The following is a 22,408-nucleotide window of genomic DNA, read 5'->3' as shown; positions in this document are numbered from 1 at the left end:
CAAATCTTTGGTATGAAATCTACTATGAAGGGCCTTCTTCAAGCTATTGATGGCATTCAAATCATTTACACTGATGAGGATATCTTTTTTTTGGTAAAAAAATATATTCATTATACCGCAAAACCAAATTACAGACAAGGAGATAAGTCTCAACATATGGGAGCAAAGAGCTGGATAGAAACAAAATTACAAGACTTAAAACAAGAAACAAAACCAGACTTAGCTGCCTCATGAGTTGCCAAATTCGTGTTTCTAAAGCACTAGCAGAACCTGTAATTTCTCTTGTCAGCAAGCTTTTACTAGGTTGACATTGTTCGATACAAAAATAACATTTGAAAGATTATTTTGGTCTGCAAAGTAAACAACCTCTCATAGCGCCTTTGCCTCAGCAACAATAAGTGATGAAGCATCTTGAGGACAATAGCCAACACCCCAACATACTCTCCGATGGTGTCGTAAAATGAAGCCGAAAGAAGCTTTAGCTAGGTTCACAAAACCTACGTTACAATTCATCTTCAAGCAACCTTCTTCAGAACGCACCCCCAAAAAATCTGCATCCATCTTTTTAGAATTAGAAGAGCCTTCCATTTTCAACTACCAATGAACAGACCTCTCCATTATTGACCTGCGAATGTTGGATAGAACAATAAAGGATTCATATTTTCTTTTTCAAAACAAAATAAATTCCTATCTTTCCAAATTTCCCACAAATTGCTCATTAAATTAGCCAACCATTCCACTTGATTACCCGCTGGTGAAGATATAATGAATTAAACCAGTCCTTAAAGGAATTAAAGTATCTTGTTGACTCTGGGTTAACCCCAAGACCTGAATCTAGCCAGATACATCTTGCTTTTTCACAAAGTAGAAGGGCATGCAAAATGAATTCAATCTCTCTTCCGCATCTATCATAGATGTCCAAATCACACAAACCTCTTTTATTAATAACTTAACAACTAATCCACCTACATAACACCTCCACAAAAGTGCTTGATTTTGGGTTCGATTAGAATACTCCAAATCACCCTCCACAAGCTCTTGTCAACACTTTGATAATTCCATATTGGGATATTATTTTCTTGGAGATTTTTGGCAATAAAATAAGTTGATCTTACAGAGAATTTATTGTTTTTTATTCCTATCCAAACCAGCTTATTAGGCCAAGTATTAACAAGGATCTTTATCTCCATGATTTTTTGGGCAATAGGCTGAGTAAACAAAGAGTTTATTTTGCTATCATCTCAAGTTCTATTTCTTTAATCAATTAGGTCTATCACTTTTAACTCCAAAGTATTATCTATTTTAGGTCATATTAGCTTACATCCTTCTAAACCAAGAATCCAAGGGTCATCCCATATGTTCACACTTGATCCTTCACCAATTTTCTAGCGTATACCCTTTTTTTATGACATCTCTCCTTGCCATAATGCTTCTCCAACCCCAAGAAGGTCTACTCTTCAATGATGCTTGGAGGAATTGGGAGTCTTGGAAGTATCTTGCCTTTAAGAGTCTAGCCCAAAGACTGGATGCGTCATGGCAGTCTCTAAGCCAACTTGGCTAAAAGGGCTAGACTGAAATCATGAAGGTCTCTAAAGCCCATCCCCCCCCCCCCCCATTAGATTTGTTCTTACTTATTTGGTCCCACCTAACCAACCTTTTTTTTTTCTTGTCTTCACTATCCCCCCACCAGAAGGCTTTTTCATTCTTTGCTATAAAATTACAAATTTCCTTAGGAATCAAGAAACATGACATACAATGGGTTAGAAGAGCAGTGAGAACAAATTTAATAAGTACCTCCTCCCCAACTTGAGAATGTAAAGAACCCCTCCAGCTTTTAGCTCCGCTAGAAACCCTCTCAGTTAAATATTCAAAAGCTTGAGACTTCTTCCTTCCAATGAAGGGGTGGTTTCCTAGGTAAATGGAAGGAGTTTATACTTTTTTAATATGCAAGCACTTTGTTAGCATCCTTTTAAACTTAGGGTGTAAATTCTTGCTAAAAAAACCTTTGGTTTTTGGTAGTTTACTTTTTTACCAGAAGCTCTTGCATAGAGTGAAATGGCCCCAAAATAGAATTTTCCTCTCTGAGATCAGCTTTTGAGAAAATATAGCTATCATCTGCAAAAAAGATATGAAGATAGTTAGAGCCCTTCTGCAAATTTTGATTCATGAAAGCTCCTTTCTAGCAACTTTTTTATTTAAGATGGCAAATGAGACATCAAAGCAAAGTAGTAAAAGGTAGGGTAATAAGGGATCACCTTGCCTCAAACCTCTCTAAGGAAAAATTCTCTTTAGGGGAGCCATTTACCAGAACTTGATATGACATAGTTGACACACAAGTCATAACCCAAGAGACCCTACCAAAACCCATTTTTTCCATAGTGGATTTCAGAAAAATCCATTCCACCCTATCAAAGGCCTTACTCATGTTAACTTGATTGCCATATAGCCACTCCTGACCTTAGTGTTAGACATAAAGTGCAAAATTTCATAGGTTATTAAAATATTATCTAAGATAGCTCTATTAGGGAGAAAGGCAAATTTGGTTTTCTGAAATTAATCCTTCCAAGATCTGCTTCCATTTGCTGGCTAGAATTTTGGCTATTATTTTATACACAATATTACACAAACTAGTTGGCCTAAATTGGGAGGCATCTTCAGGACTCTTTACTATTGAGATTAATGCAATAAAAGTTGAATTTAAAGTCTTATCCATCCTTTCCTCATTGAAGAAAGTGCTCATTTCTCTCACCACATCCTCCCTAATAACCTTCCAGAATTTTTGAAAAAAGAAGTTAGGAAACTCATCTGGTATTGGAGATTTTTTAAGAGCCATTTGAAACAGAACATCTTTAATTTCCTCTTCAATGACCTGTTTTTGAAGGTTTTCATTCATTTTCTCATTGATTTGGCAGTCAACTCCTTCAAGGGCTAATGGAATTTCAGAGGGGTAGGAGGTAGAGAAAATGACTAAAATATTATTTATTTTCTCCAGACCCTCCTTCCACTCACCATTCACATCTTTTAGTTTTAGGATTTTGTTTTTTTTTTTTTTCCTTCTTCTAATAATTGAGTTGTGGAAGAATTTTGTGTTTCTATCCGGTTGTCCCCATGATTTAGCCAATTAATCCTAGACTTCAGGACCCACAAAATTTTGTTTCTTTTTAGCCATCTATCAAGATCAATTTCAATTTCATTTATTCTTTCCTAATTGTAATCTAACCCCTCCTTCCTCTGCTCTGATTCTAGCTCTTGCTTTAGCTACTCTATCCACTCTTGAACCTTACCAAAGTCTTCCCGATTCCATTTTTTTAAGTTTTCCTTAATCTTTCACACTTATTTGTAGTGGGAATATGAATGAGATGAATTTGCTTTTTCCATGTGTTTTCAATTAAATGCTCACATTTATCATGGGAGAGCCACATTTTTTCAAACCTAAAGGGTTTCCTAATTTTGAAACTTATGGGGTTAGTATACAAACATAAGGAAGATGATCTAATCTGTGGGTTGAGACAACTGTGACATTAGCATCAAGATCACCATAAAGAAACACATTGTTATTCATTTTAAACAAAAATCATCCACAAAAACAATCAAAACATGAAAAGCCACATTGTAATCAACATCTTCAACTTGAGTGTACCCCTTGATAGTAAGACGAGCTTTATATTGCTCAACAAAACTCTTAGAATTGCATATCACTTTATAAACCCATTTTTTAGGAGGAAGAGGAATGATGAACCAAATATGGTTAAGTCCAAGGCACGGATTTCAACTTTCAAAGCTTTATGCCACTTAGGGTTTTCATAGAACTCATAAAAATGTTGAGTTTTCAATCATTGAAAATGGCAAAGATAAAATCTAGGCAACTGGTGTTGCTTGATCTGAGGTGGTCTGAACTAAGGATGTAGTTAGATAGTCCTGCCAACTAGGCGAGGCTGAGGTGGAAGGACGGGGATGTGCACTGGTAATAATATGAAAACATAGGAAGAGTCAGAGACCTGAGGAGTTGTTCCTTGGATAAGCACTCCGATGCTCAAGTCAATAAAGGCAAATAGGTTGGTTAGGACGAGTTGAGGAGAACGAGCTTAATCCGAACCGAGGTGAACAGAACGGGTGTGTAGATCAATAGAAGGGCCAAAAGTCCTTTACCTTGTGGGGGAGCTGCCTATTTATGCCCGAGTGTTCGTATCATACTTAGACTAGGCATGTGGGGTTGTCAGGATGAGGTTGTCCACCAAGGTGTTTGGGAAGCTCCCCACTCTTCGATGGGATATATCTCCTTGTCTACGTGTGAGACTCTTCTTCTTAACGTGCTCTTCCATCATGCGGTCGCAATTGGCAGTGCTAACATGGTCTGAGGAGGGTAGCCATGAAACTTGACATGCGGCATCTGTAGGCACCACTGGAACAATGATGTTGGGAAATAGATGAATAGAAGATAAAATGGTAGACAATAAGAAGTTGAAGATAAAATATTGTCATGAAAATGATTAGGGGGTTGAGGAACGTGAGAATTGTGATGAAGGTGAGCAAGTACAATGTTAGGAGAAGGAACTCTATGTGTATTATGAGGGATGCTATGAGTAGTAAAAATACGAGAAATAGAGAGAACAAATGAGTCAATAGCAAGAATGGGTAGGACATGCATATAGGAAGAGGGTGATGAAGACAGGGGAGAGCCCTTGTAAAGGAAAATATCCTAGTGAAATGCGACATTACGATTAGTGAAAATATGGCGAGAATGAAGAACATAGATTTATATAGATATTTGTTTTAATGTGTCCAATGCAACTACTACAGTTACAAAAAGGCTGATTTGAAGGAAGTCTGGTCAACAAATTCATTTGGATTTGGATTCATTGCATGTTAAGGGTTCTGGGTTTATGGTCTACAAGTTTCGTCATGTGAGGTACGGTTAGAAGTTTCTGAAATTATTGTTCATTTTGGAGGTTTCCTTTGTTTGCATTTTTGCTCCAGAGGTTTTGTTTCACAAAGATTAATATGGTTGGCTGTTCTCCATTTTTGCAAACCAAACTAGCCTACTTTGCATATTTCAACTTCTTGGCGATCAAGTCACAGACTGTTCATCGGATTTAGTTTATGTTTGTTCACTTTATGCAAGAGAATTAAGGGTCCATTTGGCCAGTAGTTGGAATCTGAATTGGAATTGGAGTGGTTTATTCCTATAGTCTGTTTGGTTCAGACAAGAATGAGAATGAAAATTAAAATAAACAGGAATGCTAGGAACAAAATTGATATATATCGGCTCGTATACGTATAGTATCGGGAGCACTCCGATATGCCCCTACAGAGGGTGTATCGGAGTTTTGACCGATTCAGGAGTAAATAAACCGGCCCCCTGAACCAGATTTGTAAAAATATTAAACAAAGTAAGAAAGGTACCGGTACTGCCTGATACACCCCTACCGACGTATTGGGTGTATCGATATTTAGAACCTTGGCCAGGAAGGAAGGGAAAGAATTGCTATTCCCTCAACTGAGAGAATGCCATTTTACAATGAATAGGAATGTAATTTTGGTTTTGCCCAACAAAACAGTATTCCTATTCCGATTCCAGACCCCTATTCCCATGAACCACACGGCACCTATGTGGCTATGCATTGTAATTTTCAATTTCAGTTGCCATCATCTAGGGGTGTTTTCATGCATTGTTAGTGGTGGTGACATGTAAACAAAAACAATACATTTTTGTTGATGTGGCACTTATTTTACTCTAGAAAACAAAATCATTGACATTGATGAACATCCCTGTGGTCAACTGAAAGGTCAGGTCATACTTTAAGCTAGTTTGGTAAAGGATGTACATATATAGCACCCAGGAGGACTAATGTGATTTGTTTGATCAATGCCTAGGGTCAAAATAAACTAAGCAATATTAGGGAAAACTATGGCTGTTGGGGGCCATCCTGCGATCTGGGTTTTTGGGAACGTTTTTGGCATGGCACATCACGATGGATGTTGGGTAAAAGAGTGATTACCCAAACTTTGGTCCCCAGGGATGCAATTCGGATCAGCCTGAGTTAATTGTTTACACTGCTTCAGGCTTGGTCTTCGGGGCAGGCCCATTCAAATTTTGGCAAAAGCTCAACCCTGAACCCGCCCAAATTGCATTTTCTAACTAGCCTTCGACCTGTTTATGGGTTGGGTTCGGATTGCATTTTGTCAAAATTTGAGTCCAAAACCCAGATCCGAATCTAGGAAAATGTTCATGGACCGGGCTTCCCATGAGTTGGCTACCACTTGGCCCTCAACAGTCAAAGTTTTATTTGAGCTACAAACGGATAAATCTGGAGGAAACCTTTTAATTTGCTGATCCTACTTCCAATGGATATTATCAGTTTTTATAGATTTCATTATTTGAGGTGGATTAATTTCCTAGCATATGATATAATACAGTATGTATATAGATTCTTTCTTTGCATAATCAAGCTATTGACTGGTTATTCAATGAAACTCTTTCGTGTAGGATAGGTTTTTACAATCTCAACATTTAGAATCTGTTTTGATCGTTGGCTTTTATTTGTGTTAGCGATTTTTTGGGGATATGCTACCCCCATCATGTGTAGTCCCTCCTATTTTATTTTATTAAAAAAAAACCCCATACTCCCCACTATACGGGCTTCAAAACATTGGCATGGACAGACATAACAAAGGCTCAGTTTGAGAAGAGTGCAAATACAAATACGTGGTAGACCTACTTGTATTCGCACTCTTCCGAAACTGAGCGTCACACAAAACTCCAATACATGTTGGGTTTCAGGCCAAGCCCATCCAACTTTTAGTAAATTCTCAGACTCCAGCCCACCCAAGTTGCACCCCTAACCAAGAAGGGGACTACTAAGAAAAAAAATAAAAAATAAAAAATAAAATTCTGTTATGGTATAAAACTTTTAAGGGGCTATTCCTTAATTTAATGAGATCGGATTAGCTGAACTTAATAGCAGTTTTAGGAGCTATGGGACCAACCATGTTGCTCCACGACAATCATAAATGCAAGTGAGAAATTGGGTGGTTCTGAGCATAATGCATTCTAGATTGAGAAAAATGATTGATCCCACGGCCTGTAACACAGCTATCAAGTTCAGCTAATGGGCAGTTGCTTTTGTTTAGAAAACAAAATCATTTACATTAGCAAACAGCCCTAAATAATCTATTTAATTATGTAAACAATTTTTTATACAAAAAATGCCTTAATTTTACTATTTTTTTACAAGAAAAAAGGAGGAAAATTATAATTTATTAAGCTATACTAGGCCTAACATTTGGAGCACGTTTTAGCCAAACTCAATCCATTGGTCCTCTAGGGGGCCAAGCTAAAGTCATTGCAAGAATGCCAAGAAATACTCATTAATATTTTTATTTTTAACCCGAACCTTGGGCTAAGCCGAAGCCCAGCCCATGAACAAATTTACACGAAACTGACATTGAAAGAATAGGACCTACCATTTGATGGGCCTGAAAATATATCTGGGCCTAAATCAACATTTGTTTAGTTCGGGGTGCTAACCCAGTTTGTATATAAAAATCCGAATCATATCTTTGATGCCAAGTTATTGGTTAAGGTGTCGTCAATCTTAGGTGGGACCTAGGTCCCATCTTTATTAACCAGTATTGCGCATATTTATGAAAAATGGGATGAAGGAATTCTGAAATTGAGCCCAGAAGGATTTAAAGAGATTGGATTCTTTAATTCTTTTATTCCTTTGAGAGAATATGAGCCCCACCCAGTCCCCAGATTAGATTCTTTCATTCCTTTGAGAGAAGAAGACCACCCCGAATTTATTCTTGAGACAGGAGGGATGTTGGAGAATTTAGCTGCGGACGAACCTCTGAAAAGCACGACTCCAAGAATCTATCTAGTTTGAATTCTAAAGGCGATCTCGATTTGACTGAAGAATTTTGAATCCAACTTTTTCTTATTCCATTTCTTTTTTTGCCTGCAAAACATGGATTTCAAAGAACTTGTCATCATCAAGTTTGATTTTATAAGAACCAACTTGAAGCAAGAAACCCAGAAAAGAGAAGCTGAAGAGGCCATGTTGATGTGGCAAGTTTCAGGCCAACAGCGTGGCCAAAAGACAGCCTCTATTTCTGTATGCGCAAAAGTCTGGAATTTCAGCAGTTTGGCGTTTCTGGGGAATGCCGCATGATGCATAATAATCGGAAGGGTTGAGGTCGACACGGGAACTAAGAATGTTGTACACATCCCATCACAAGAATCTTTTACCAAGTAGAAAGCTTCCTCAGAAGACTAGAATTGATAGGTAAGAGTAGAAGATAAACCAGCTTGAACAGAGAGGATTCTATTTCATCAAAGTAGGTCCGGATCAGTTATAACATAAACCAGCTTGAACAAGAAAGAAAAGGCTTTGAATTCTTTCAATGAAGCTATTTGCTAATTATGTAATTAGGCGTTGTCTCATCAAACAGCATTCCATCCAACATCTGATGAAAGTGTTAGGCATGAATAAGTTTAAAGAAGTTGGCATCCATCGTCAATTCCAGCTTTGGAATCAAACGGGGTGTGATACACAAGATTCAATATCAGAATTTCAAAGATAATTTGGTCATTCTAATTTGAATTTCAGTTCATGTCTAAATTTCCCAGCTTTTAATGATAAAAACAAAGAATATTATTTCATATGAAGCACAACAATTGTATTTTCGTTTGAATCGCTTAATTCAATTGGACCATACCCTTTTCCTATAAAAGCATTTTTTTTTAATTCTTTGGTAATAATAAATGCATATTAATTGAGGTATTAAATTTAGAAAAGCAGCTTGTAGAGAGAGAAGCAAAACCATAAAAATACAGTTTTGTTGAGAGTGGGATTTGAACCCACGCCCTTTCGGACCAGAACCTTAATCTGGCGCCTTAGACCAACTCGGCCATCTCAACTTTGGCGGAAGAAAATTTCAAAGCTCCTATTTGTTTATTATTCACGAGTCACAATGTGATTCTGTCGGTTGATATTGACTTTCCGGCTGGCAGCCCAAATGGGGTACTGATAAATAATCATAATTTCCCAATCTTCTATTCGGTCCTCACCGGCTCACCCTGCACCCCCACCCTCCCCCCAGGTAAGAGTCAGAGTCAGAGTCAGAGGTTAGATCACTGCCAAAAGGCCCAAGATCCAAACCCATCTCTTCCTCCTTATATTTTATTACTCTTTTAGTCCAGATTTTTTTCTTTTGAGAATAATTGGTCATCCACCACAAACAAATCCAAGCAAATTAACATCCCAACATGGCCTAGTTCACGTGCACTTCAGAAGTGGTCCTCTTTTGAGACAAATTCACACTCCATAATTGCATGCTCTTTTGCACAAGGATAATAATGCTTCATTGCCTTGGTGCATTGACCTCATTGGGACGAGTAAAGCAAAGCCACAAAAGACAGAGTGAGAGACTCCTTATGGGACCCCTCTACCCTTCAGAGTCCAGAAATTAGTTGGGAAGAAGAGCATTCAGTATTGGAAATTTGGAAGGGCAGATGTCTTGCGTTTTAGTGGTGGACGATAAACACCCAACAAAAGGATTCAATGAAACTTGTGAGGTCCATCCCAATTCCCAATTATAGTGTACGTTGTGATGTTCCCAAGTCGATCTGGACCAGAAAAAGACATGTTTCATCAACATCAGCCATGGTCCCTAGTAGAAGGAAATTCTGCTTTGGTACTTTTCTAGGGCTGGTAGCTGGATAAGTGGTGGGCGTGGAAACAATCAAAGCCACTAAGCATGGAAGTGGGGGGACTACCATTTCTGATGATTGCTTTTGCCTGCAATAAATGTCTAATGTCTTCGTGAATGAATGATGAATGATGGTGTGTTGCAGAACTTCATCACCATGTGGTCATGTGATGAATGTGTCCTCATAAGTGATAACATGTTTTCCAATTTGTGGGCCCTTCTGAAATGTAGACAACACAACTTTTCTATATGATGAATATGGGCCTCAACCCCATGACTCGTGTAGTAAAGGATTGTCATACTTTTCAAAGAAGGGACACGTGTTTCACCAAATTCTCTTCACATATCCCATTTGGACTGCCTTAATTTAAAGTTTCTATAGGAAAGTAAGTTTTCTTCTGTGAAGCTTGGAATGTGTTTGGACCATTTCTCCTGAAGAGATTTTAGTTTTTGAAAGTTTTCAACTGTTAGGTGGATACTAATTAAGAAGTTGTGGAAATCTAGAGTCTAGAGGCAGTAGTATTTTCTTATTGACTGCAAAGTTCTCATATCTAAGCCGTTTTTTGGAATTTGGATCATCATATAGTCAGGGCGAAATCATGACACCCAAAGTCTGACATCTAAAAGTACATAATTATATTAATAGGTATATTTATATTGGAGAACTTTTCTTTTTTCTAAACTCTGAATCTATAGAATGTTGTTTTGAATTCTAAATTCTGAATTTTGAAAATTATCAAATATCTATTTTAACCCTATATATGAGAATTTTTGTTTGTCATTTCTGAGGTATCATTGAAAAACAAAAGGTTGTATTATTGCATTTTAAGAGATAAAAGATAAGAGGAAATGAGCAATAAATTTTTTCTTAAAGTTAAAAGATTTCTCTTAAAATACAAGAGTTAAGAGGAAACAAACAGGCCATGCTCTAATCTTGAACATCTTGACTGTCACTCCGGGTTTTACTTTATTTTACTTAAATTTTATTTTATTTTATTTACACTACAAAATTTGAAACAAAAGTATATCAGACCCGATTTGAATCAGAATTTGATCCGATAAGAGTTGATTCATATACCTCCCTTGATCTTAATAAATCGGATTGAACTGAAAATTCAATTCATTTAATTAATAGATGGAATTTAAATATACCTTGATCCAATCCTTTAAGATATTTAAACTTGAACCATAATTTTAGAAATTTGATGGATACTTATTGACTTCACATCAATCAGATTTCTTACCAAATCAGATCTAATATATCCTTTACTGAATGCGATCTGATCTGTTTTCTGCCTTAAACAAAGGTGGATCAGAAATTCAGAATTTGCATATTACACATTTGCACTACAGGCATTTTGCATCAGTGCAAATGAAATTGCAATGCAAACAAATTGCTTTTCAAGTACTACACAATGAAAGGAAGAATCCTAAGTCAAGTTTGCATGCTCTCTGCAAAGTTCAAAATCATTTTAGACTCTATTATTTATTTAAGCTATGTTTGGTTCGAAGGAAAATGTAGGAAAAAAAAAGGTTACACAGGAAAATCTTTACAACCCTTGTATTAGTTTCCTGTCTTTTCCTTTTTTTTCCTACCTTTTCCTTCAAATCAAGCACAGCCTTAATCAATTATTTAATTCATATTATATATTTATGGAGTGTTTTGATTTCTTGAGATGGATCATATTGTCCTTTGGACACCCTTTATTTGTAGTGTATATGAGTGCAATGAGCCAAATGTAAAATTCTGGTTCGTTTTTGTTTCGGGTATTACTTTTGTTTGACTGGGATGAGTAAAGTTTGAAACGAAATTAAATAATGTCGTCCCAAATCACTTTTCTTACAGGAGAAAACGAAAATTGGAGGAAGGTTGTTTTTTTAGGGTGTAAAGCAGGAATTGAAATTGTGTGATCCCCCATTTTTGAGAGAGAGATGTAGATGGTGCTAATTTTGCATAAGTTTTTTGATGTAATATTTACATTTCTAATGAATATAAATGAGACAAAAAAAAAAACCCTAAATTTTACATCAGGTAGGATTGTAAATCTTAATTACAAACAAATAATACACATCTGAATCAGGGTTTGCCAATTCCCTAGGGTTATAAATCTTACTTGGGTGATTGGAAAGGAGTTTTGTTTTCGTTGCTTCTTTTATTAGCCCAGGTTTTATTTCATACTTTCATTGTTCAAGAATAAAAAAGAAAAAAAAAAAAAGGAAAAATCGATGATGCCGAAAAGATATAGTATGGGAAGAGTTTATTAATCAAAATTCACTCATAAATTTTGATAAATAACACGTAATTAATACGGTCAATAGTCAAAATCATTTAAATTTTTTAAACAGCCAGTCAAATGCAGCTGCCATAAGTCCATTTTGGGCTAATTGCTTGTAGATGACGACGAAGTCGAGTTTAGAGTTCATCAAAAGGGGTTTCTACTTTCTTCCACCATGCGCTGATGTGCAGGTGAGGCCAGAGAGAGAGAGATGAATAGTTGTGATTCAATACTGCTACTCCTCTTCTATGTCACCATTGTATCAAGTGTTCAGATCTTCAACTGCAATCCTGCTGAAACGTGTGATACTCCGGCCGGCTTCAACTGCAGTTCTAATTCAACGTGTCAAGCTCTGGTAGGCTACGCTCCTCCGGTAGAAACTACACTCTCCAGCATCCAAAGCCTCTTTGGAGTATCTCAGTTTGAGTCGTTATTGGGAGCAAACTCGCTCCCACTCTCCACCCCTTTTAACCAACGCGTTACTGCAAAGCAGACAATCAAAATCCCCTTTCCCTGTGCTTGCAGCAACGGCTCTGGTATCTCCAACAGGGTCCCCATCTATCCCATAAAATTTGCGGATACCTTCTTTCTCCTCGGCACGAAAATCTATGGTGGGTTAGTGACGTACCGGCAGATCATGGCCTTCAACAGAGGTATCATACCGACCAATATCTCATTAGGGACCACTGTGTGGATTCCACTTCCCTGCAGCTGCGATGACGTGGATGGGATGCAAGTCGTTCATTATGGAAACGTGGTAACTTCGAATAGTTCGATATGGCAGATAGCCCAGGAGTTTGGAACCACCCCAGCTACTTTGACGAGACTCAATGGGATCTCCGATCCCGATCATATTTTGGCGGGCCAAGTTCTTGACGTTCCTCTTAGAGGTTGGTTTTGTTTCCTTACCCGTCTCGTCACTCGCGGTTGCTTTTGCTTTGTTTCTTTATCTTTACCCGTCCAATCGCGCGGTTCAGGATTCCAGAACTTTTGATTCAATAATCACAATACCCTCCTGTTCACACCGTCTTCACACTCACCGTGTAAAATACAGTCTTGTGAGATGGCTCCCCACCTAGCGCATCCCACTGTCCATCCCCTTTGGTGAATAAGGGACATCTTCCCACTACGGAAATGGGAGATATTCCGAATGCATGGGAGAGATGGGAGACCATCGCATCTGATCTCATCTCCGCATGACAGGAATTAATGTTACCAATACATGGGTTGGGGAAATGTAGCCGTGAGTCAACTCAATATATTTTGTTTTTGACCAAAAGGATAACAACACAGGGGGACCGGATGGGTTAACTTGTCATGCCCAAAAATACTACCCTAGCTATTTGGCATGATATCATTGACCGGATGGGTGGCTGATGAGCCAATAGTCAAGATGCATGGTCACTTGCTACCCCCTCTAATAATTTTGGAATGACAGGATCAAAATAACCCACGAAGCTGCAAGCTGTCCATGATATGGCCAATGGGCCTAATGTACACCCTAGCTATTCTTCCCCACCCCCGATCACCCTTTAAGTGTACAGTGTACTACTATTACTATGTAATTCGAAGCATTGTCAAAAAAGTATCAATCCATCCTCAAAAGGAGTGAAATATTGTGTATAGAGAAGAGTGTTGGATAGTAACTAGGGTGGCCACGAGTCGAGTTTAGCATGATTTATTCAAGTTTGGACCGTAAAAAGTTTAGTTTCAATTGGTCTAAGTCGAGCTTGATCCTAATATATAGACTGTTTTGTTAATCGAGCTGAGTTCAAGTTTATTAAAATTCGGCTCTTGAGATTTGTGAGTCTAATATAATAAATAAATAATTTTTAATTATATACACACACGCACTTACATATATACATACATATAAATATATATAAAATAAATAATTTTTATTATATATATAATAATGGTGAGTGAAAGAATATCTTTATATTATTTACATTGAAATTATGTATAGCTGTATATGGCTACAACGGTAATTTAAATTTGAAACTTATAAGGAGATAAGATAAGAAAGGGTTGAGAGTCCAAGATAGAGTGGACTTGAGAGAAGATAAGTCTAACAGTACCCAGTGTATGAGATGTCTAACATATATGACTAAGTCTCTGACAAATTATATGTATTGAAATGGAGATTGTATATAGTTAACATGAGAGAAAGTACCTCCCTAAGAGACCACCAAGATGAGTTCAGTAAAGTTTTTTTTTTTTTTTAAGAATATAGATGTATAGATTGATGATGAGGATCAAGCTCTTATTTTTCTGTACTCCTTACCCCAAACCATTTGAACACTTCATTGATACAATATTATATGGAAGAAATGAAACAACACATCCTTAGAGAATGTAAGGGCTGATTTAAATTCCAAGAAACTAAAGAAAAAAGTGTAAGCGAATGACGGTGGTGATCAGGTAAATGGTCTAGTTGTGACTTGTGAGAGGAATGACAAAAGAAAAGGGTTTTGGTAGCAAAGGCAAGTCAAGATCCAAATCCAAATCCCTAGGAAGAGTGAAATGCTATGAGTATGGCGAGACCATGCACATCAGAAAGCATTATCCAAAGCACAAAAAATAAGGGAAAGAATAAACCAAAGAAGTCTGAGAAGAATAGCAAGGCTATAAATGTTGCCAGCAAGGATGAAACCTCTAACGGTTCCAATAGTGTTTTGGCAATTTTGACAAAGAGCCCTAGTGAATAGTAGATTATTGACTCTTGTACTTTCACATGCCCTAAATCTTCTCAGTGCATCATAACCATGGGAGAGAAGATTAAGTCTCTCTATAAAAGCCATACTTGGAAGATTGGCAAACCACCTAAAGGACAAAGGATTCTCCATTGTAAGTGGGTATCTAAAAGGAGAGAAGGAATGTTTGACCGGGGCATGCAAGGTTCAAGGCACAGTTAATAGCTAAGGCTTCACACAAAGGGAAAGTGTGGACTTCAATGAATCGTTTTCTCCAATCGTCAAGCATAGTTCTATTCATGTGTTGCTTGCAGAATGATCATGCTTTGACTTGGAGTTTGAACATTAGGATGTCAAGACAACATTTCTATATAAAAAAAAATCTATATGCATTAAGGAAAGGGGTTTACAACAAAATCCTACTGTTGTGTATTATGATAGTCATAGTACGATATATTTGACTAAGAATGAAATGTCCCATGAGAGGATCAAGCACATTGATGTAAGATACCTTTATGTTAAAGAGGTTGTCACAAGGAGTTGTAATAGTGGAGAAAATTGTTACAGTTGAAAACCATGCAAAATTTGTTGTGTAGGTGCCTTGAATTCTAAGGATAGGCTAACCTCATGACTTAATAGATCTCATTGGAGCAATCAGTTAGTTAGAACTTACGGGGACCACTCCAATTAGGGTTTCTTCCCTATAAATAGCCTTGTATTCTTGCATGAAAAGTCATCTTGTGTCTTGGAGTCCAAGAAAGAAAATAAGTGAGAAACAAGGGAGCTTGGTGGCAGGTGTACTATTACAAGTTTGGCTCCGTTTGTTTACGGTATAAATGCCAAACCGGGGTATTTATGCACCCCGGTTTGTGTTTGCATGCATTTGTTTGATATATAAAAAGGTAATGATTATCAGAGTAAAAATTATTTTCTAACACTTTTGCACTTTGAGAAGAGAGCATTACTCTACCTATTTTTTTGTGTTTCTTTGATAATTAACTTTTTGACCAAAGTTAAGGCATTGGAGCATAAGATAGTTGGAGCATTTAATGATGGGCCCACACCTTTGCACCGATTTCAAACAAACAAGATGAATGCAACAAGGATTTAAAATGTAAACTGTATTTGCATTCATGAACCGCAAAAATGGGTAAATATGTAATGTATATATTTACATTTGCATTGCAACCAAATGCAGCCTTTGGGATTGTGGTGAAATATACTCTCCATTACCGGTAGGGGCTTAATCTCCTCTAACGCCCATGGACATAGGCTATAAGAAAACCATATAAATCTCCTTGTGCTCTGTTGTACGGTTTTCCTTTTGTTTCTCTACTTGCCAATCTTCTTGTTCCTAGTTTCATTAACATATCTCTGCAACATACACACTAACAATAATCGAACAAGAAAGCAGATCTGAATTTAAAGCAATGGAAACCATGTCTATGTTTTATTGTCAGTTGCAAGAAAATGGTGCCACACACAGACACAATATTGTGACTGTAGATGTGATCAGCTCTACAAAGAACTTTGTGTGATCGTTTTCTTGTTGTTTCCTTAGAAGACTATGTATCTCTGTTCAACCGTTCATTTTTTCTTTTCACTAATCAAATGATCTGGGATGTTTGTCCACAGTTTGTAGGAGCAATGTAAGAAACGATTCGTCAGACTATCCTTTAGTCGTTGCAAATGGCACCTACACCTTCACAGCCAACAATTGTGTTCGGTGCAGATGTGATTCTTCATACAATTTTACGTCAGTCTTCATATCCTACACTTAAAATTGAAATGCATGCATGCTTTCAGAATAACGAATAAAAATCTAATTTTGGTTCCTTCATCTTCGATTTGTATATATGACTACCAGATTGCAATGTGAGCCTTCTGACGTAGTAGTGCAAGGCTCGTATCGATGCCCTCCTTTGCAATGTAAGGATGCAAATGCAAGCAACTTGTACCTTGGGAATTTCACAACTACTTACCACAACAAAGGGAACGTCACTACTCATACCAATTCCATTTGTGAACGCACACTGTGTGCCTACGCTGGATACGACAATAACAGTAACACAATCTTCACAACTCTCGTTAAGGATGACTTCTGTAATGGTAAGTAGACATTAGCAAGCTAGGTTTCTTAATTGGGTCAGCACAAACTAATTTAAGATATAAGTTGCTCTAAACCTATTCATCTGTTAAATTAGAGCTGTAAATTTGGTCGTGCCATTTTTTAATTAAGCCATATTGAATTTAAATTTTTAAGCCCATGGGCCAGCATGGCACACTACTATAATGCGGGCTGTGCTGGCATGGGACCCATGGCATGGCCCATAATAATAATTATATAATAATATATAATATGTAATATATTAATATAAAAAAAATATTTTCAATTTTATTACACTATTTTATTCTAATTGTATTGAAAATTTTTTAATTTCATTTTATTATTCCATATATAAATATTTGTGTACATCAAAATTTATATAAAATAAATTTTTGAGATTTTTTTTATATTTTGCATTTTTCATTATATTTTCAATTTAAAAAAAAATGTCTCTCGTGGCCTGGCCCACCCAAGCCCACAATACGGCACGGCCCAGATCATCCCCACCTAGGCTCGTGCCATGGGCCGTGCCAGGCTTGACCTCTAAAGTATCCCAAAAGTAGGAACCACGTCCCAATTTACACGTCTATGATCAATCCCTTTACCATGTTATGCCTACTACCAATCCATTGCATAGCTTTTGGTTAAAAAGCCTGATTAGAAAAGGCCAAAAAGTTTCCCTTGTTGCTTTTAACTTTTTACAACGCCAAATGGCCTTTTCAAAAAAAAAAAAAACGAAAAAAGAAACCCATTCATCTAAATAAGCATCTATTGAAAAATGTTTCTTAAAAAGCCCATTTAAAAACAAAAAGCACTCTCAAATACGAACCTTTGTTTACAGCAGTAAGTGGCTGAACTGAAAAACTTATTGCTCTATCTTTTAGTCAATAAGTTGTTAAGGAGGTTGTGGCTCTTTATCGGATTAAGCTTTTAAGTTGGGTAGATTAGCATATCCTCGAATTCATTATTATTTAATTATTTTATCTATTAAATGATAAATCATTAAGTTCAGCTTTTGCCATTATCAAAGAGCCCCTTAATGTAGGGATTAATTATAAAACCAAAAATAAATAAGACCAAAATAATAAAATATACAATTTTTATATGGTTTAACAGGATCCCTACATCTAAAGGCCATAATAGTATACACCAATAAATCAAAAAGAGTTTCCAACTGATGTTTGCTTGGTAAATTGCCTTAGCTAGTTGTAGTAAAGACCACCAAGGTGCACGGTTGGGGGATTATGATTATTGGTTTGGGTTCACAGTATAGACAACAAGCCAGGGCAATCAAAGAGAAACTCTCTAAGAATATTTCAAAACAATGCTATTCTCAACACTAACATTCTTTTTACCACCAGCTAGTACCGAAAGATGATTTTTTACAGCCAAATTCTTAGTACTCGAAATGCAAAGTCTGTATACTTGTGTAGAACCCCCACTCCAAAACCAAAACCAGAGAATACCATGTGGAGAACCCAAAGTCTATTACATCATAGAAAGCCCTAAAGAACTAACATTTCTTGTTAAAAACAATTACAGATACAAGTGTAAGGACCAATTCCTAATATTACAAGAGAATCCCAAGAATTTCTTTTTCTGCTGGGAAGAGAGAATTAAATGGTTTCCATCAAGAATCCTTTAAAAGACTATCCATGTATCTAACAGGATCCAAATCACAATCCCATAAGAACATAATATGGCCCTCCTTCCATTATGAAGCTTTTTGGGTTGTTCAAAATTCTTAGCTAACTTGCTTCCTCATAATTATATACATTTAATTAATTACAAATGCATAATGTTAACTTTTTATATTTTCATTGAATGCTTGGTTCGAACTGTTGGTAAGCAGTAGAGGCACCTGCATCACGACCTAATATGCCAGGTAATTATTCTCTAAACATCTCTCTGCAGTGTCATGTTTTATAATATTTATGGGGGTGGACTGAACAGTAAAAAACCCTTAATTTTATTTATTTATTTATTGGTAAATTTGCTGGGTCAAGTTGAAGCTCTTGTAAGTTTCTTCAGATCTATAATAATATCAATTTAAGGGTGTTCATTAGTCCACTAATAGATTTTACCAAATGAATCTGTTTAGTGTTGCCTAGTTCCAAGGAAGAATTATCACAAGCTGCCTGGAGCCAAAATCTTTTTCTTAGGCTCTATTTGTACTAGTATAAGTGCAGGAGAGTGCAAATGGGCTGAGGTAAATTGGGATTTACTTTTGCCTCAGAATTGATGCTGCCTTGTTTCTAAGAAGTAAAACATGAATTAAAATAATGGGGTCCCTAGTTTATGAAAAAGGAAAGGAGGCATCATTGGGGAGGAATAAGGTTAGAAGCAAAATAATATGGTCCCCACTTCATATGTCAGAGAATCAAGATAAGAGGCACTTCAAAAAAAGAGAATCAAGATAAGAGAAAGGAGGTGCAAATTTCACATCAGTTTTTCAGATGCAAAACTTGGACTGCTAATGAGTGCAAATGAGACAAAAAAAAATTGCAAATTTTGCATCAGGTCGAAGTACAAACCATAGTAACAAACAAAACTGAACCAGGTGCAAAAATTGTCTGGTTCAGATTTGTTCAGAAAATAAATAGAGCCTTATGAATTGCTCTCATGTTGTGAAACGACAGCAAGCTGCCTTATTTGTTGCCTATCAATTAAAAAAAAGTTACTTCTACTACCTAAATGATGACACAGGATTTATGATCTAGGGCAATATATTGAAATAATAGATCACTACTATTGTTGGGTTAGAGTTTTGATGATTTAATTTCCATGGCCAAGGATTTTCTTTACATTAGACTATCAAATTGTAATCTTCACCATCTATTTTAATGGTCCAAAGAATTTGACATCTATTTGAGAGGGTCGAATTATTAAATGGGATAGTTAGATAATCTGGAGCAAGGAGAGAGATAATTGGGAAATGGAATCCTAATTAGTGTGGTTTTCTTCATTGATTGATAGAAACTGGATGCATTTTCTTTTCTGTTGTGCGTCTAATCTAACTGTTCCTTTTTTATCCCCAAATTGGAAAGATGAGAACCACAGCAAGAAGAAACGAGTCATTCTCATAAGCATTGGTGTGCTGCTGCCAATACTGATACTTCTATCGGGCATGACATTTTATAAACGGAAGACAAAGAAGCAGTCAGGAAAACATGGTACTCCACCTTTCATCCCATTGTAAATCCTCCATTCTGATGTTATAAGTAATGAAATGTATGTTTGGTCCACCTATATATCAACAAAAGCATAATAGGAACTCCTAAGTTTTCCATTGTAAATTCTCCATTCTATGACTTAAACAAGGTTTGGCCTTGTCTCAAAATGCATTCTGGGGTATCAGTATGTATGTATGTATGTATAGCTTGACAAATATTGTCTTTGATCAACCTTTCATAGTTTGATCATATCAAATCAATTTTCTTCTCAACAGGTAATACTAAAAATAATGTTGAAAGCTCAAATGAAGAGGTAGAATTACCCTCGTTTGATTTGACTATTATAGCAGATGCCACAAATAACTTCTCTTCTGCCAATAAGATTGGAGAGGGTGGCTTTGGTCCTGTTTACAAGGTAACATAATCTTGCACTACAGATAAGAAGCAAGTTCTCTTTATATGCTATATATCTTAATTACTAATACAGTTTTATGGACAACAATTTATAGGGTGAATTAGTAGAAGGGCAAGAAATAGCAGTGAAGAGGCTTTCAAAGAACTCTGGACAAGGACTGATCGAATTCAAAAATGAGGTCATATTGATTGCCAAACTCCAGCATCGGAATCTTGTGAGGCTTCTTGGTTGTTGCATTCAAGGCGAAGAAAAGATGTTGATCTATGAGTTCATGCCCAATAAAAGCTTGGACTATTTTATTTTTGGTTTGTCTCTCTTTTATGAAAAAAAAAAAAAAAAAACTTCTCTTATTAATTATGTGCAATCCTAAAACTAAAAACAAGTTAGCACTTATGAGTGACTTGATGAAAAAAATTGACCAGATGACAAAAGAAACAAATCACTAAATTGGGAAATGCGATTCAATATTATTGGTGGAATTGCAAGGGGGATTCTTTATCTTCATCAAGATTCTAGGTTAAGAATAGTCCACAGAGATATCAAAGCCAGCAATGTTTTGCTAGATAATGAGATGAACCCAAAAATATCAGACTTTGGCATGGCAAGAACATTCAGAGGAAATCAGACCCAAGATAACACAAATAGAGTGGTTGGGACATAGTAAGTACATCATTAAATTGCTTTGGAGGAGAATATTTTAAAATCATTCTTTTTTTTTTTTTTGTTTAATATGAATACATGCTTTTCTAACTGATATGATGCAGTGGCTATATGCCTCCAGAATATGTAATTGATGGACTCTTCTCAATGAAGTCTGATGTCTTCAGTTATGGTGTATTGGTACTGGAGATAGTGAGTGGCATGAAAAATAGAGGGTTTTATCATCCAGAGCACCACCTTAATTTTATTGGTCATGTAAGTATATGAATACATTTGATCATCAGTCCTTGTTTTCTTGTGCTAATCTTGTCATGACCTTATTTCGTAAACAATTTCAGGCATGGAGGCTTTGGAACGAAGGGGACCCCTTAGAATTGATCGATGCATCACTGAGGGATTCATGTACTTTGTCTGAAGTGCTACGGTGCATCCATGTGGGTCTCTTGTGTGTGCAACAAAACCCAGAAGATAGGCCAACCATGTCTTCTGTGATATTGATGTTGGGCAGCGAAACTGCAATCTTACCACAACCCAAACAACCAGGTTTCTTTACAGAAAGAAATCCGGTTAAGGATGAGTGTTTATCGAGTAAACAAGAATGCTCCACAACCAATGAAATTACTGTAACGTTGTTGGATGGTCGATAGGCCACGCAATATTAACGCTAAAATGTGTATAAGATTCTATCATTCTCCTTTGGATTTGTATATTTGAAGTTAGAATTCTCTGAAAGTAAAAATTAATGTGTTTTGTTGAGATCATTTTGACCCATCTGTTAGGCAGCTGTCGTAGAAGCCTCATATTTGCCAACACTTTTTCCATATATTATTTCCTCATCAAAAGTAAAGAAAGATTGGCGTATATACTTGTATTTAGATATGCACCTCAGGGTTTGTGCTTCCAAAAGAGATCAGATTGGCTCCCTACTTGCATATCTCACCATGCGTTGCGAATATCTCCCGTATTTGTCATGGGAAGATGTTCCTAATACACGATTGAAATGTGCTATGAGCACGCATGGGGTGCGCTGTAAAGCGCCAATGTAAATTCTTTCCAAAACCCAAACTGAGGCTTAAAAGCATTTGGGCTTTATGCTTTTAAAAGGCACTGTTATGAAAGGCCCAAAATATTTTTTGACTCGTTTTTTCTTCCACAGCTCAAAAGCTCAGAGCTCAGAAGCAAAAGCTTATTTAAATAGAGCCTAAATTATTAATATACTGTTGCACTCTGTTGTGTGCATGCATATACATATTTAAGATGTTGTGTTGGATTCCCATTGTTGTTTCTTACCCTGGTAAATGGGTAAGTGTATTTTACATATGTTATTTTATTTCTCAAGTAAATAAGGTAATGACCATTTTAGCTATAATAAT

General features: G+C 36.6%; 1 protein-coding gene and 1 non-coding gene across 3 annotated transcripts; one reads left to right on the top strand and one right to left on the bottom strand.

The window, feature by feature from the left end:
- Positions 1-8,839: 8,839 nt before the first annotated feature.
- Positions 8,840-8,920, bottom strand: TRNAL-AAG (transfer RNA leucine (anticodon AAG)). The gene has a single exon. It is a non-coding gene; the product is annotated as a tRNA-Leu (tRNA).
- A 3,040-nt stretch (positions 8,921-11,960) lies between these two features.
- Positions 11,961-21,796, top strand: LOC148845406 (cysteine-rich receptor-like protein kinase 7). Of its 2 annotated transcripts, XM_088953144.1 has the most exons (10): positions 11,961-12,877; positions 16,316-16,436; positions 16,548-16,789; positions 18,640-18,672; positions 19,835-19,960; positions 20,236-20,375; positions 20,470-20,680; positions 20,798-21,035; positions 21,140-21,290; positions 21,374-21,796. In XM_088953144.1, the coding sequence occupies exons 1-10, from the start codon at positions 12,199-12,201 to the stop codon at positions 21,680-21,682; spliced, it is 2,250 nt and encodes a 749-aa protein (XP_088809270.1). In that variant the 5' UTR covers positions 11,961-12,198; the 3' UTR covers positions 21,683-21,796. The 2 variants fall into 2 exon arrangements, with proteins under 2 accessions (XP_088809270.1, XP_088809271.1); XM_088953145.1 differs by lacking the exon at positions 18,640-18,672.
- The last annotated feature ends 612 nt before the right edge of the window (positions 21,797-22,408 follow it).

This window comes from Nelumbo lutea, chromosome 7, assembly GCF_056320005.1.
Source record: "Nelumbo lutea isolate HS-2025 chromosome 7, American lotus-T2T, whole genome shotgun sequence".
In the NCBI taxonomy this organism is placed as follows: domain Eukaryota; kingdom Viridiplantae; phylum Streptophyta; class Magnoliopsida; order Proteales; family Nelumbonaceae; genus Nelumbo; species Nelumbo lutea.
This window is presented reverse-complemented; position numbering and strand designations above follow the sequence as displayed.

Bases quoted from the DNA above. Each gene is read 5' to 3' on its own strand.
- LOC148845406 (XM_088953144.1), top strand. From the start codon at position 12,199: ATGAATAGTTGTGATTCAATACTGCTACTCCTCTTCTATGTCACCATT. The intron at 16,437-16,547 runs GTCAGTCTTCAT...TATGACTACCAG, and splicing joins GATTCTTCATACAATTTTAC to ATTGCAATGTGAGCCTTCTG. The intron at 18,673-19,834 runs GTAATTATTCTC...CAAATTGGAAAG, and splicing joins ATCACGACCTAATATGCCAG to ATGAGAACCACAGCAAGAAG.